Raw genomic sequence first — 15,756 nt, forward strand, 5'->3', positions numbered from 1 at the left:
ATTCTGACACTGCACAAAAAAAAAAAAAAAATAAAAATGGAACGGCTCACACACACTGTAATAGCAACATTAATTATCCAAAAACCAAAGGAGCTATATGCAGTTGAAAAAAACTGCAAAAACATCTAATCCATACCAAAATAAAATTCCATCAAGTAAAACAGAAACTCCTAAGTGTTCTCTCATCAAAGGTGCACTTTAATTTTTACGAATAACAGTGAGAAGACATTACAGCAAGTAAGGAAATAGTATTTGTCTTTATATCTTAAATCTTCTTTGAACTTACAGTTCAAGCAGATGATGAGTCTGTTTGACCAGATGAGTGAATACAGAATGTCAATGACTGAAAAACGAGAGAGCAAGCAAAACTATTTCTCTCCTAACAACAATAAATTTGATTCAATTATAAAGATAATTTGATTTTAAACCACTATCCAAGGTGGACTAATTTAACAAATATTTTAATTTCAATTTCTGTAACACCATTTTTGTAAAACAAATCTTCACTTGGTTGGGCTACCATTAAGTATGTTGATTAGCTAAAAATATGTAACTGCCATTTAATAACCAGGATTATAGGTACATCTACCTGTACTTAGGTAATTACAGGGAGAAAAACATTTATTCAAGACTATCCTTCTTCCAAGAGAAAATGTCATAGGATCATAGAATCACAGAATGGTTTGTGTTAGAAGGGACTTTAAAGATCTAGTTCCACCCACCCCCTGTCCCCTTGCTGTGGGGAGGGACACCTTCCACTACAGCAAGTTGCTCAAAGCCCCATCCAACCTGGCCTTGAACGCTTCAAGGCATGTGGCATCCACAACTTCTCTGGGCAACCTGTTTAAGCGCTTCACCGCCCTTACAGTAAAGAATTTCTTCCTAATGCCTAATCTAAACCTGTCCTCTTTCAGTTTGAAGCCATTCCCCATTGTCCTATCACTATTAAGGCCTTTATTAAAAGTCCTTCTCCAGCTTTCTCATAGCCCCCTTTAGGTACTGGAAGGCTGCTCTAAGGTCTTCCTGGAGCCTTTTCTTCTCCACGCTGAACAACTCTAGCACTCTCAGCCTGTCTTCAAAGGAGAGGTGCTCCAGCCTCTGAATACCTTCCAAAGATAAACTTTTTTCAATGAAAAATATTACATGGAATCTGTGTGAGCTGAATTGTGATTTTCATTCTAGTGCAATTTAAAAATGCACAAACATAGCATTTTTTTTTTAATTGGCTGAATATATTTACATTGTATGTGCAGCGCAAGGATTTGCACCTTTAGGCATCCTAAAGCTATTTTTCAATTCATGAACAAAAGAAGTATTAATTCTAGCAAAACATACTACTTCAAAATCTGCTTCAATTATTTCTCTTTAATTGTCTCTCAAGTGTCCAGAATACGGAGATGTCTCTTCCACCTTTCTTAATTGACTGAAAAATATTTATTAAATGTTACATATTTGTCAATCCACATTCCCCAGCCATGCATTCAAAAGACAAAAATACTCATCCTATAGCCCTGCAGCTGGACTTGCAGTAACCATGCAAAATCTTTTCTGCAGGGCAAAAAGTACTTACCTTTGAAAAAAACCCCACACATAAATACTTTCTCCTGGTCTGTTAGAGCAACCTCACAACAGTGCCAGGGCTGGCAGCAGCCCCACAGTTCTGCGTGGAGCTACCCCAGACACGCACCCCAGGGCTGGCCGTGCCAGTGCACCTGGCTCAAGGGGGGGGCACGCCAATGACGCCAGCTCGGCTGGTTTGGAGGGGGTCAGAGGGGAACAACGCACACATCAAGTTCATTCTCCTCTTCCCTCAGCCTTTTGCTAGTTTCAAAGCTTTGTAGTTCAGCTTCCCAGCTCGATCAATATTCTAAGATAAATGTTGATGTTTTCTTTGCATAATCTGTCCTTAAAAGTGATATCTGTTCCACTTCCTTCAGAAGAGGCAGCAGCAGGCACCCGCAGGCAGCCCCCCCGCCACAGCCTGCTGTCAGGAACTTCATTAAGTATCGCCCCAAAATGCAGTTTGTTTCTGTCCTACTTGGACTTGTGCTCCAAAAAAGGAAATCCTGCACTTAAAGCATCAGGGTCCCTCTTTCCCTTCTTGGTCCTGACATTTCACACCACTCTCACGGAGACATCAGAAGTTCCTCAGCAACTCAGCCATGCCCCCACAGCATTCTCTATCCCCAGCACAGGACCATTCTCCCACAGTTCACTTTAGCACATACCTGTGCAAGCATGTGAGCCCTCAAAACCCCAATCAAGATAAAACAATAAAGGACATCGAGTTCTATGTCCACTTATGAAACAATAACTACTGGTTAGAATTCTAACATTTGCTTAATAGGTTATTTTTAGAGCACTGGTATATATGTACAGAAAGATTGACAATCTCTTACAATTATCTAAACGTTTGGAAATTCTATGTAGTTGCTGGGCAAAACAAATAAGAAAATTAATAAACCATAAGATATGATCAGTTAAGCAAATTCACAAATTTTGCTATTTGTAACCCAGTACAAAGAAAACAATACAAAGAAAACACGCACACCAGATTATCAGGTTGGAAATAGGCTGACTGCCCAGATGACCTTCCATGGCAGTACAGCTGAGGGACTTTTTTAAAAAACAGCAGAGGCAATCATCTGAAGAAGTTGCAGTGACTAATTTCAAACCATTGAAATCTGATGCACAGACCTTGCTCTGCACACAAATTGTAAATGCAGCTGTCAAAGCTGCATTTTTTTAAGAGAGATCTTTATCGAAGTCTATCAAGCTTTCAGTCTCACTCTTAGGAACTCACTTCAGGTGCTTAGCTGGATAGATATGAGACTATCAGAAATTAGGCACAGTAATGCTGAACCACTGTACTCCTGGATGATGGATCTATCCTGTGGGCCTGCAACCTTTCCCTGAGGTTGTTCTTCCTCTTCTGACAGATTAGGAAATTTATCCTACAGTGTCTGGGAAATAAGGTGGGGCAATCATCCAGAAAAGAGCATGCATCTTGGAGGACTTTTGAAAGGCTTTTGTCTTTTACAAAAACTCAGGAGTAAGATAGCAATGTCCATTTTTAAAAAGGGAGGAAAAAATGACTGATGAATTACATGGCTGTAAGCCCATCTTCAACACCCAGAAAGCTTTTAAAACAAATTACTAAATAATCCATAAACAGGCAATGAAAATTAAAAAGCTAAAAGCCACCATGATGAACTTGCCAAAATCTACCCATCAACCAATGTAATTTCCTTCTTTTGTTCTATTCTACATGCAGGATGAAGGCAGTAAATCAAAGACATCTCAAATATAAAGTATTTTTTGACAGACCAAACTGGAAAAGCACCTTCATTTTGGATCAAGGTCCAATATCACAGGTGCAGAGCTGCTTGAATAAACACACTCGTTAAGCGCTTCTCCTGCTGACCAGGGCCAAACCCCAGCAAGCAGTCCTGCTAAATCTGCAGAGACACGAACCTGCAAAGAGTGTCAAACACCCTGAAACAACCTGAGCAGATGGTCTTAATAAATTGGAAAAATGGTGAAAAATCATTGAAATGAAATTAAATACAGCCAAGTACAAAGAATCACGCTTGGACTTTAAAAGAAATCTTCAAATGCACAAAACAACCAAAAGGAAGACTACTAGACCAGCAGCAGTATTGCAGAAAAGGATGTCAAGGTTACTGTGATGATAAATTGAGGCAACAGTGTGAAACTATTAGAAAAAAAGGCAAATAACAATCTGGAGTTTATTAAATAGAGAAACATAATACATAGTATCAGGGGTTGGCGAGGAAGTCTGCTCTCCTCAGTAGCAGTGAGGTATCAGCTGGAATACCCTTCTGGTTTGGGGCATAGAACAGAGACAACGGAGGAAAGCCCAGAGAAGTAAAAAAAAAAAAAGAGTGGTTCAGAAAACCAAATCTCTGCAAAAAGATTTTTAAGAACTTGGCTTGTTTAGTCTACAAGAGTGATTGTGGAGATGGGATAATGCTCTGAAAATCTGCATCTCATCTTAAATAGCATTACATCACTCAGCTATTACACTGTCTTTATTACTGCCACAGTTATTACTTGACTGTCATTAGAGAAAAATGTGTACCAGTCTGTCATACATATGTAACAGAGCAACAAAAAGGGTTTTTTTCCCCCAGACAGCTACTGTATTTCACATTTTAAAAGACTTCATGGGCAGAGTCTAGAGTTTTGCAAAGTATCTGTTGTAATCCTTCCCAGCATGGTTCAACAACTGCTAAAATAAATTGGTACAATCCAGCACCTCTCAAGTTCAGAGGCAAGTAGCAAAGCTGCCTTGTGTTTTTGGACGAGGGGTGCCAGGTAGCAGTTTAGAAACCAGCAGTAGCTGGTGGGTCCCTTTCCCAGTGAGCTGCTAATTTGCTACACAAGTCAGTGAAGTCCCTTAGTTGAACTTGCTTTTAGGAAAAAGCAGAAGTACATACAACAAGTATGTACACAGACAATCTGTTTTCTCTTATGAAAAGAGGTGTTAAGAGGTGTGCTGTTAGCACAGAGTATTTTTCCACTGATGAAGCACTGATTTCAATCCTGCAAAAAAAGGAAAAAATGAGGATGCAGTCTAAAAGTACAGTTCCCACAGCAAGCACTTGGGCTTTGACCAACAGGGCTGATTTTATTTTTCTGCAGCCATTCAAAAGCTACAGAAAACCCAAGTCACTTTATTTGTGGAGTTTCTGAATTTGCATCTCAGGGCTGTAACTTCACACAAGTGGCTGATCCACCTTTTCTTTCCCACCTGTCCCTGAGCTGGCAGCCTAAGCATCTGCTCCTGTTTTAACTCCCTTTTCTTTCTTACATTTTTGTTATGGCTACTGACAGTGCTATTGCTGTGCAGGAGTGGAAGCCTAACCAATTCTGACCTTCAAGTCTTGGTTTCAGCATCGTGCGGACTGGATCAGTGCCCTGCTGAATCATTCGTTAGTACAAATTCAACTTGAATTTGTAGGTGTAGGCTGTGTAGGCTGTGACTGCTCATCATCAGGACACATAAGCAGGGACCTGCATTGGTTTCATGTTTAATATCAACCTTCCTCCCAGCAGCAGAATGGTGACAATCTGACCCAGGTGGCAAAGCCTGCTTGTACGAAGTTAACTGTTTTTCTCAGCCAGTTGAGCAACTTTGCATCAAACTAATGCTTGCTCGTGAACCAGCTGCCCCAAGGCCGAAGTCACTGTACTGCATGAACCGAGAGAGACATCCATGTGGCTCTCACCCACCCAACCCACTGCCAGGTCCTCCAAGTGGTTAAAATCACCTCTACTCTCTGTGTGTGCCACTGGAGCACAGCCTCGCCTGCGGATTTCCCTGAGAACCACGAACCGCACCAGGGAACAGAGAGGAACAAGAACAGGCCAGTCCCCAAGCCCTCAGACAGACCGACCCCTTTCGGGGCTGTTTTCTTTCGGCAACAACTGGCACAGATCACTTCCCCAGGAAGCTGCTAAAGTTCCGTGTGTTGAATTATTTTTTTCCATTTTCATTGTGTGGTGGGAGTGAAAGTGGTGGCATTTGGCAGCTACTTTCCATCAGCACTATTGTTATTCCCTGGCAGTAGGGATTTGTTTTCCGTCAGGTGTAATGCAAATTCTTCCCTTTGGGAAGAATACAGACTTAAAGAGACCCATGGGGAAATACTTTCAAATGCCATGCACAACATTCCTCTTAAGATTTCTTGGATGTGGTAACACTTCTCAGCAAAACAACATGTTAGCACACTACATACATTTTGCTAAGCTGCTGCTCACATTTCAAAGAAATCATTATTCCTGATGTTCAGATGCTACTGAAAAGAAAGAGTGAACTGGGGAGCTCTCCAGAAGTCCCATCCTTAGACTCTGTGCAACACTCAAAAACTGAATCATGTTTAAATCCCAAATTTTCTAGAAATAAAGAAGTGCTTATACTTTACAAAACAATGGAAAACTATAACTTAAGTCTGTGAGGCCAGCAAAACTGTGTTAGCACCTTATTAGTTTAAGCATTGTTCTTGCCTATTTGGGGCTAGTATCGCTCAATTCCTCAGGTCTTAAAGTCCTTACTGCAAAAAGCCTCTTTATTCCCAGTTCCAGTTGCTAGATTGTGTGGTTTTCACGTAATGCTGTTGGAATTGAGCTTGGTAAATGAGGACCAGAAGGCTGGAGCTAAGCAGATAAATTCTAATTTCCAATTACCTCACCATAAATGGGGTTCCCAAAGAATTCTTCTACCCTATTTTCAGACAAAATACACGGATCACCATGTTCACAGATTAAGGACACAAAAACCCCTGTTAAAACCCAGAATTGCATTCTCATCTTCTAGCAGAAATTAATGATGCAGTATGTGCTCCCTTCCTTTTCTTAAGTGGTTGGTTGAAAATTACTTTTAAAACACTGCTAGTTGGTTACATGTTCACAAATTTCCACAGAAGATGATTTAAATCTTTAGTTTTGTGCTTTTTTTTTTTTTTAAACTAGTACACAGTAATAGTTTACTGGGAACCAAAGATCCTTCTGAGGCAAATGAAGCATTTGAAAAGGTAATAATAAGTCCTACCAAAGCAACATGAGTAAGGGAAGGGAAAGTTAACTTGTAGCCATTTCTTACTCAATGAGGCACTAAAAAAAAAAAAAGCCTCAAAAGCTCACAAGTTTTTTGTTGTTGTGTTTTAAAGACCTCTACCTTGTGTAGGGAAAGTAACCTTGAAATAACTCCATGTATGGACACGATTATTCCAGAGCAAGAAACACCCTACTTCCGTCTAGCCTTGGAGTCTGTTCCAAAATAAGCATTCCAACTTCAGAGTTACTCAGGGAAAGATAAATCCACACCTGACTTTACCCTACAGTAATTCCTAATCACAACATCATAAATAGACCAGGAATTTGAGGGTCCATTTTTCTGGGTGTCTTTTGGCTAAAGGAACCCTCAAACTAGAGCTAGACCAAGCTATAAATAGGCTGACATTTATCCCACTTTCCCATCAGCTAAAGCCTCCACAGCTTAAGTTTGTGCATAGCCTGGGTGCTGCTGAAACTGCAGCTTTTAATGAAAAGGCAAAATAATAGAAAATGGAAAAGAAGGTCATATTCCTACCTATGACTAATATAGTGCTGCATGTAGCTTAAGAGTTGCTCTGTAATGAGGACACACACATTTGAATTATGCAGCTCAACAAAGCTGTCTCAAAATTGGATGGCTTTCCTGCATTGCTGGCTTGTAGCAATGCCAGTCAGACACAGACAGGCAGACTTCTTAACCTTCCATCTGAGAAGATTAAATCCTTAGCAGAGTGTTCTCTGCTCTCCCCCTTCTTCCTCTTATTCCCCCATCTTTTCAAATAAATAACAAAAGAACCATTAACAATCCATCTAAAAGGGAAATTCCATTTTCTAGCATTTCCAACACAATAAGTAGGTTGGACATCCAATGATACAGAAACAAGTATCATCTTACAAAGCTGACAAAACATAAATAGTAGGTAAACAAGATCCTCCCATACCTTCATAAATAACACGGCAAAGGACCAAATAAATATCTTCCTCTTGTACAAGTTGCCCTTATCGAACAGCTGTAAGGAATTCTTATGGTATGTGAAAACAAAAAATAAGGAATTCTTATGGTACGTACAAACATAAAAATCTGAATTACCCAAACCCCTGTGAGAGTGTGTAACTGCCACCACTTTGAAAAATGAGCAAGGTCATTCAGTCAAAAGATTTTAATTTTGTCTAGGATCAACTGCTTTATATAGCTTTGCTACCAAATGCAGAACCATTACTCCATCTACAAAGGCATTATTTTTAAAGATCATGCTTTTGGGAGACAAATAGAATTCTTCTTTCCTCCTAAAAAATCTTTCCAAATGTGTGTTATAAAGATCCAAGGAACATCAGACAAGAAAAGGACCAACCAACTACATTCTAGACTTAACTATATATGACTTAACTGCACTAATTTTAGTGGTTTTGGGAAATCAGTGCAGAACTTTATTAAAAAAATAATCCTTTTTTCATCTCAGAATTCTAGGATTATTTAGTAACTCTGGTTAAGCTACTGACTGTCTTTAATTCCCTACATAAATTTTAAAAGACAGTTAAGAAATACTGTTCTAAAATAAGCCATGTCTACAGCAAGGCAGGCGATTCTTTTAGAAACTATGAGCAAACGTCTGATTAAGATGACAAGCCACATGGAAACTACTTCCAGAATCAGACTTAAAGGGCACTGTTACCAACCAAATTTGGCAGACAAGGAATCATGACGAACTGCAAAGGCACGCAGCAGTGTAATAAAAAGTAGGGAATCATCAGCACATAAGACAGCAAACACTTGTGTCAATTCAGTGGGGGCAACAACATAAGCAGGACAAATTCTAAGTGTTAAATGCTGGATTCAGATAAGTGGCACTGTACCATAGTGGGAGTGGAGATGGCTCTTCTGTTTACAGACCACTTGCCATAAAGAAGTCATATCGGTAAGGTAAAGTATCTGGCTATTGGAGATATCTCTTTCTGACATCTACCTGTCAAGAAAGTGCAGTTTCATAACTGTTTTAATAGTAACAACAGGAAGCTTAAAAGAAAAAGAGCTAAAAGTGTGATACATATAAGGTTCTATACTTACTTAGAAGCTGTGTTTAAGGTCAGAACTCTTACAGAGATCACCTTACAGCGTTTATTGCTAGATAGACATCTGGCCTTATCTGTAGATAACCACTGATAGATTTGGTATTTTTAATACATGGTTATCCCTATTTAAGATCACTGCACCTTCAGAGTAGTCTTTATGCTAAGAGGGTGATGACTGAAATTTTGGCTCAAGCAGGAAAGCCAGCATTTATAGATAATTTGTCAAATATTACAGGAAGCTTAATTAAGTCTCATTTCTATTTCCAGGAATATTAAGATGCACTAAGTACAGCTACATTAACTTGGGAAGGGGACAGTAAGAAATAAATTATACTTTATCTTATGCATCAACTGTATCTGTCAGTAGCGCAACATCAAACAAACCCAACTAGCCAGCACTGAGCTTCCTTAGAGAAACGCGACCAAATTCAGAGCTCATACGTGAGGTCTAAGCTCCTTTTTTGTCCCAGCGCAGCACAATCTACCGAACTAGCGACCGCGGCAGAACTGAACTCGGTCAAGCGCTGCTTCCCCGAACCAGCTATTCCCATGTGCACCCCGACATCAGTCACCCCGCTTCTGAGACCGGCCCCGGCTGGAGCGCAGGACGCCCGGAGCCGCGCCGTGCCCGTGGATCCAGGCACTGCGGCGGCGCCACAGGAGCGGCACGGCCGGGATGCGGCTGGGATGGGGCCGGATGCGGGGACGGCGATCGCTGTCAGGGACTCGCTCCGTGACACAGGAACCGACCCAAGCGAGCCCCGACCCCACGCAGCTCTCCGCCGCCGCGGGGCCCGGGGGCTCCCCCGCAGCTCGCACCCGCTCCCCGCCCGCCCTCCGCAGCCCGGCAGGTGCGGCCCGGCCTGGCCCGGCCCTCGGCGCCGCCGGGGCCGTTCCTCCCCTCGCCCCCGCCGCAGCCCCCGGGCCGGCCTCCCCGCGACGCGGCAGCGGGGCCGGTGGGCAGGCGGGGGGCCGGGGCAGCTCCTACCTGCGGCTCCTACCTGCGCTCCTGCGCGGCCGCCAGTGCCAGGCAGAGCGCGGGAGCAGCGGCGGCGGCGCAGCGCGCATGGGAGCGGCCCGAGCGGGAGCGAGCGAGCGGCCCCGGCCCCCCGCGGGAGCGCAGTGACGGGCCCGCCGCCGGCGAGCATGACGGGAAATTCCTGGGCACCGGCGGCCAACGCCAATATATGAACATGGAGCCGGGAGTCTCTCGCCGCCCGCCCGGCCGCGGCCCCGGCAGCGCGGGGAGGCCGCCGGGACCCCATCCCGTCCCGGCGCTGCGCACGGCGGAGCGCGCCGCCCCTCGGGCGCTAAAGGTGCGCTTCGGGCGGGCCGAGGAGCGGCCCCTCGCCCTTTTAAAGTGACGTTCCCGCAGTTCCGAAGCACAGCCCCGGCCGGGGTGTTCTGGCCGAGGGGAGGTAACCCCGTCGCGACCCTCAGCGGGCTGCGCGACGCCAGCGGGAGCGGGGACAGCGTCGCGGCGGCTCCGGCTCCCACCCGGAGTCAGCTCGTGGCTTTAGCACCAGTCGCGAAACTACGACAGCACTTAGTGCCCACCGTGCCTGACTTCAAAGAAGGGGAGAACCGAACGGCATCGAAATTCTTACTCCTCCTCCCCTTGCACAGGGAACACGTACGAGCAGGCGGGGCAAATGCATGTAAATAACAGACTTACACACCCGTCTTTGCTCCTCCTGCCCCACAACCCTTCAAATCGTCACGAAAACAATTTTAAAACAACATAATATAATGACAGAAAAAAAAAAAAGCCTATCAAAATGCCTTTGAAGATTTTTTTATAGCTCCAAATATAAGAAATAAGCTGAAAGCACAAGGCTAAGAATCTTCACCCCCGTCCTTTAACAGGTCAGACAATGTGGCATCTCCGCAATTTAGAAATCAAGGTTATGCCTCTGCACTCCCTGTGCACAAAATTAGGGCAAAAGTCAAGCTGACAGTCAAGTGAAGCTCAGCTGTGTATGTCAGCTCATGGCAGCACCTGTTCAAATCCTAACAAATATTAAAAATTAGGTGGCTGTGACAAATTAATCTTCCCATCACCGCCCAGATGAAAGAAGTATTTGACTCAGAGACATCCAAATATCTAGAAGGTGAGACACATATAAAACCCCCTAATAAACCTTTAATTTGAGTCTGGTTTGGTTTTTTGTTTTTACAGGATAAGGTGACAAATTACAACAAAATCTGATTTTTCTCAAATGTTCAGGTATTATACACGTTCCCCTCTGTCTTGCAGGAAGGGATATTGGTCAACTTAACAGTTTAAGGTAAAATAAGCTGCATAATAGTACATATTACAATAATAAAATGTACAGTGTTTACAAGAAATATATTTTAGAAGCAAGATTGATGCATTTGCATCGAGGCAACCTTTTAAAATGCCACAACTATTTTTACATTCAGTCTTGCAACAGGTCACAAGATGGGGTCACTAAGGTCAGGTTAACAAATCATAATGATGCACATCAAATACAACAAAATTAGTTTATATACATATATATAATACATATACATGTATATTATACATATACATATATGTATATAGTAAAACTCATCAAAATCTACCAGACCTGGCACAATCTACTTACCCATCAAAAATATGTACTTGTCCTTGGCAAGTAGAATTCTGCATGGCTGATTATATATTATATATACTCATTCATTAGCATCTGAGACATAAAACTGAGGATTTAAAATTTTTCGGTTAACAAACTCTCCAATAATAAACATGGTGCCCACAAAAGCACAAAGGTAAGGCACAATAGGATTTCCTGTTGCAGAATAGTGTGCATCATGTTTACTTAACCATAAGAAAAACGTGCATTATTTGTGCAAGTTCATGCTGCAAATCCATCATATCTACAAAGTAAAGTGAGTTTCAGTAAAATTTGTGGGACCGATGTGCTCCCAGTCTCACCTCCTACAGGATGTTCAGCTGGATAACTAGATAAAATTGTAGGAGTGGGGATTAGTAAAGCCAATAATCTTAGATTTGCAACTAAGCTTCTCAGCAACAATTTTGTACTTCTAGGTAAACGTTAGTAAATTTACAAGCTTGGAACCACAAGATTTACTGTCAGCTGTACTAGCTTGCATCAGCTGAAATTGTTGCAAGAAACTATGTACCTTTTAAAATTTTAACAGGTAACTGGATTACTAAAACAAGTTATAATGTACTGGGAATGTCACTTAATCCCAATGGTATTTTGTCACAGCCCTGACAATTGTAACAATAAATACAGCTTTTCACAAAATATTTTTCCAGTATCTGCCAATTGCTTCTTTATTGCTCATAAATTTGAATTCATTACAATTGGTATCAGATCTTTCACACAAAATCAGTCAGGCATTTTAATAAAAAACCTATAAAAGATATTTTACCTGTATCCAACACTTTTAGGTATTTGGCCTCCTGTCATGGTACAGCCAAAATAATATAAAACATTAGGTTTTGAATAAAATAGGAAGCTTATTCGCTGCTTCAATGCAGACATCCTCACAGAACACAACCATTTTTGCCACCACCAGCATTTACATTTATATACAAAACCCCGTACATCCACATTCAGTTTGTTTTCCCTCACAATTATATGCAACCACTTATGCCAAATTCACTTTCCCCATACCCCAGCTGCAGAAGAAGATTCTTATACAGCAACAAAAAACTAATGTGGACTGAATTTTTTTTTTTTTTAACTTATTCACCATCAGGAACTGGAGGTTGTTACAAAATACCCACAAGATTATTTCACAGGAGACTATGGGAATATAGGAAGTCTTCTTTTCTCCATGCTTTTGTATTATCAAAAACACTTCTTGGTGCAAAAATACAGTCACCACATCTGCAAATGTATAATGAATTCGGTAGTCCTCATGCAAACTTAAATGCATTGGTTTACTATAGCCCCGGAAAACTCTGTGAAGCAACTTTTTCTCTTTTGTCAGCTCAGTATTACTGCCTCATTGCTAAGTCCCTTTGGAAACATGATTTCTGGAACGTTCAAACTTTTATTTAATTCATTGAAGTATTACATACAAAAAGCACTAAAAAAGGAAGACGGCAGCCAAACAGGAAAATTCCTGTTGCAAGTAACAGTCCTAGCAGTTGTAGAAAGTCTTCTCAGGAACTTCCCTGAGAATTAGTTGTGCCCGTCCGAAGACGCAGATGTGACATAGAGTTCATGTGTTTGTTTGATGGCTTCAGTGGAGTGTTACAAGTGAGAGCCTGGGGAAAACGATGATGATACCGATCTAGTCGCAGGTATTTTACTGTTACCAGCTTTCCTATGAGGCAAAGAAATAGGAAAAGAGAAACCTTCTAGTTCACTACTGTTGTATTTTGCTTTGGAATGTAAAACACAAACATGTCATTACATCAAAATTAGTTTACCAGGTTTTTTGTTACTGCTCAATACTTTGGATACAAATAATTCTAAAAATTTCACCATTTTAAAAAAATCCAACTTCACCCATCTTCTGTCATTTCTACCCACGTTTTGTTATAAACTCGCATTCCTTACCATCAAACCAAGAGCCATGTAATGCCTTGAAAGCCTTTCCAGCATACTCCGGAGAGAGACACTTGACATATACACAGCCCTAAAGTAAGAGAGAGAGGGGTTTGGGTTTTTTACAAGTCCAACAGAAAAGGATGAACAAAGTATTAATATGTTACTGGAAAGACAGTCACCTCACGTGAATTTTTGTCAACAGCAATATGAACAATTCCATCATTATCGCTGCATTTCTCCAAGATTGCTTCTTGAATTGCTAGATGCCAGTGATCACCTATTTCCCTAGGCAAACAATGAAAGATTTAATTAGGTACGTAATTTTTTAAACGTTCACAACAGTCTCATCCTTGCCCACTGAGTCTGGTTTCTGTGCAACTTGACATAATTTTCTGGTATATGCCTCTGGGGCAGATTTAGGACTTTTACTACTGAATACACAATAAATTGTGTATTTAGAAAATTCAGCCCTAGGAATCAAAAATAATAATCTGTATGTGGGGAGTAGGGCGTTGTCCTAAAATGGGCTTATGCAAGTGATTTTTTGACAGATATTTAAAAAAACCACATTTCTGTCCAGTACAGTAAATGGTCTAGAATACACACCAAGATTTAAGTCTGCTGCTGTGATCTGAGGGTTCACAATGTACAAGTGAACAAATTGGACAAGTTGTTCCCTTGGTAAGTGTCCTGACTTTTGGCAGTAGAAAGATGATTATTTACAGTGCTAACGTTGATAAATACAAATTAACTGGCATATTCCCCAGATGACTCTCAGGTCAAGAGAAAAGACCTCTATTATGGGGCTGCTTCTACAGCTACTGGCATATCGCCAGAAAGTACTTAGTCATTACTCTTAGTATACAATAACTTAAAGAGCAGCTAAACTAATTTTGTTAAGCATTCTTTGCACTCACAGCAAATGTCAAAACAGTATGCCAACTTAATCGCATACACCGGTGCGTTCTCTGTTTCAGGCGCTCAGTGAAAGCATTCATCCCTTTCAGATTGTGGGACAAGAACATAACCCTTCTTCCTCTAATGGCACAAGCAGTTGAATAATATAGTTTGTCTTGCACTGAGGGTTTTGAATTTTGTTTGTTTTAAGATAACTCCAAAGGTGTGATAAAAAGTACTTCCTTAAGCTGCAATCCTCTGAAAGACAGCTCATAGAGGAGGAATGGGCTAGGGCGTGCAACATGTAATTGGATGAAGTGTCTCACTATGACTATAATCCAACAGTCCAGTAATGGAGCTAGGTCAGCTTCCAAAAGAAAAGGTCTACAAAAAGTGAATATATTAGAAATTGCAATGTTCGAAATAGCTGACTGGACACAGACAGTAAAGAGAAGTGTCAAAACAGAAGAACTCCTAGTCTATAAATGTGGGGTCTTTTTAATGCACTTGCTGGGCATAGACTGGGTGAGTACTGAAAAACACTGAAGCTTACAGCAAAGACATAGGCTGTAAAGAGAGATTGTTCTGACAAAAATAACATCTCAGTTACTAGTTCCATTGACAGCAGACATTTTGAACAGCTAATTCTGAAACAGGAAAATAACCAATACAGCACACCAAATATTACAGTGAATGGACTTATTTCAGTACTATTCAGACTAACCAATATAGCTCATGAAGTCTTCTTTGAAGCAAGGACAGTAAGGATAGCACTCAAAATTCTCTGCAAATCTCATGTTTTATTTAAGCCCCCTACAGGAGGATCAATTTGCCTCAAGAACAATGCCTAAAAATTTCAGGTTTGCTCACCCTACTGCAACCTGAAAATTATCATAGAAGCTACAGTTCGTGTCTTTGACCAGTCATTAAGTCCTAAAGCCACTGAGAAAAACGTTTTAGAGTACTTCTCTATGCTAGGAATAACACTGTCCTAAGCTAAATTAGCTAAGCGCTTTTAAATTAATAAGGCAAGGAACTAAAGTAATTAAGTGTGGCTAGAAACAAGGCTGAAGAAATATATCCAAACTTTGCGATCACTTGTGTCCGTACTGTGATGTCCTCTCCTACTTCCTGTTATTCCCTGTTTTAACCAATAGCTTTTATTTTCCACTCAATTTCTCACATTCTTCAGTCCCAACTAGCATCTCACACATACCCTGTAAGACAGTAGAGCATCTTCATTTTTCCATTGTATAATCGCATCAGGGAATAAATTACTCCAGAGAAGTTACTGGAGTCCTGTATCTCTTTACAATGGACAAACCAGACTTCAAAGATTTGACTGGATGAGGGGGCATAACCTATGTGTTAGTCCCCAACTCCTCGCATGATCTAGTCCACAGCCAAAGGGGATGTAACAGAATAGTGCAGTGGATGAGGTTCTAAAAGACTACCAAAAAATTCCTTAATTCTTGGCACGTGAAACAAGGTTTGTTACAGTAGATACTTTAGAATTACACACGAGCATTAGAAGCCAGTACTCAGCACTAATTTGTTCCCACTACAAAAATCCATTTGCTTCAAAATTAGGCAGTTACAGTGCCATAAAGTAGTAAATTCAGCCTTTTAAATGCAAATTTTGCAAGCTCTATAACAGACTAAATACTCCAGAATACTT

The 15,756-nt window shown here is 41.2% G+C and overlaps 2 protein-coding genes across 2 annotated transcripts in view; both read right to left on the reverse strand.

Annotated features, from left to right (window-relative positions):
* The window catches only part of MSRB3 (methionine sulfoxide reductase B3), a 103,288-nt gene extending 94,839 nt beyond the window's left edge, over positions 1–8,449 (reverse strand). The window contains exon 1 of the mRNA XM_018080529.2: positions 8,434–8,449. Within this exon, the coding sequence (XP_017936018.1) occupies positions 8,434–8,436 (3 nt within the window). The 5' untranslated portion in view covers positions 8,437–8,449. The remainder of the gene's footprint in view (positions 1–8,433) is intronic.
* Positions 8,450–12,606: 4,157 nt separating this feature from the next.
* Positions 12,607–15,756, reverse strand: part of LEMD3 (LEM domain containing 3) — a 41,897-nt gene continuing 38,747 nt past the window's right edge. Inside the window, 3 exon segments of the mRNA XM_029963514.1 lie at positions 12,607–12,954; positions 13,191–13,269; positions 13,361–13,466. Of these exon segments, the coding sequence (XP_029819374.1) occupies positions 12,791–12,954; positions 13,191–13,269; positions 13,361–13,466 (349 nt within the window). The 3' untranslated portion in view covers positions 12,607–12,790.

Source organism: Manacus vitellinus, unplaced genomic scaffold (assembly GCF_001715985.3).
Source record: "Manacus vitellinus isolate BGI_N305 unplaced genomic scaffold, ASM171598v3 scaffold_5_pilon, whole genome shotgun sequence".
In the NCBI taxonomy this organism is placed as follows: Eukaryota; Metazoa; Chordata; class Aves; order Passeriformes; family Pipridae; genus Manacus; species Manacus vitellinus.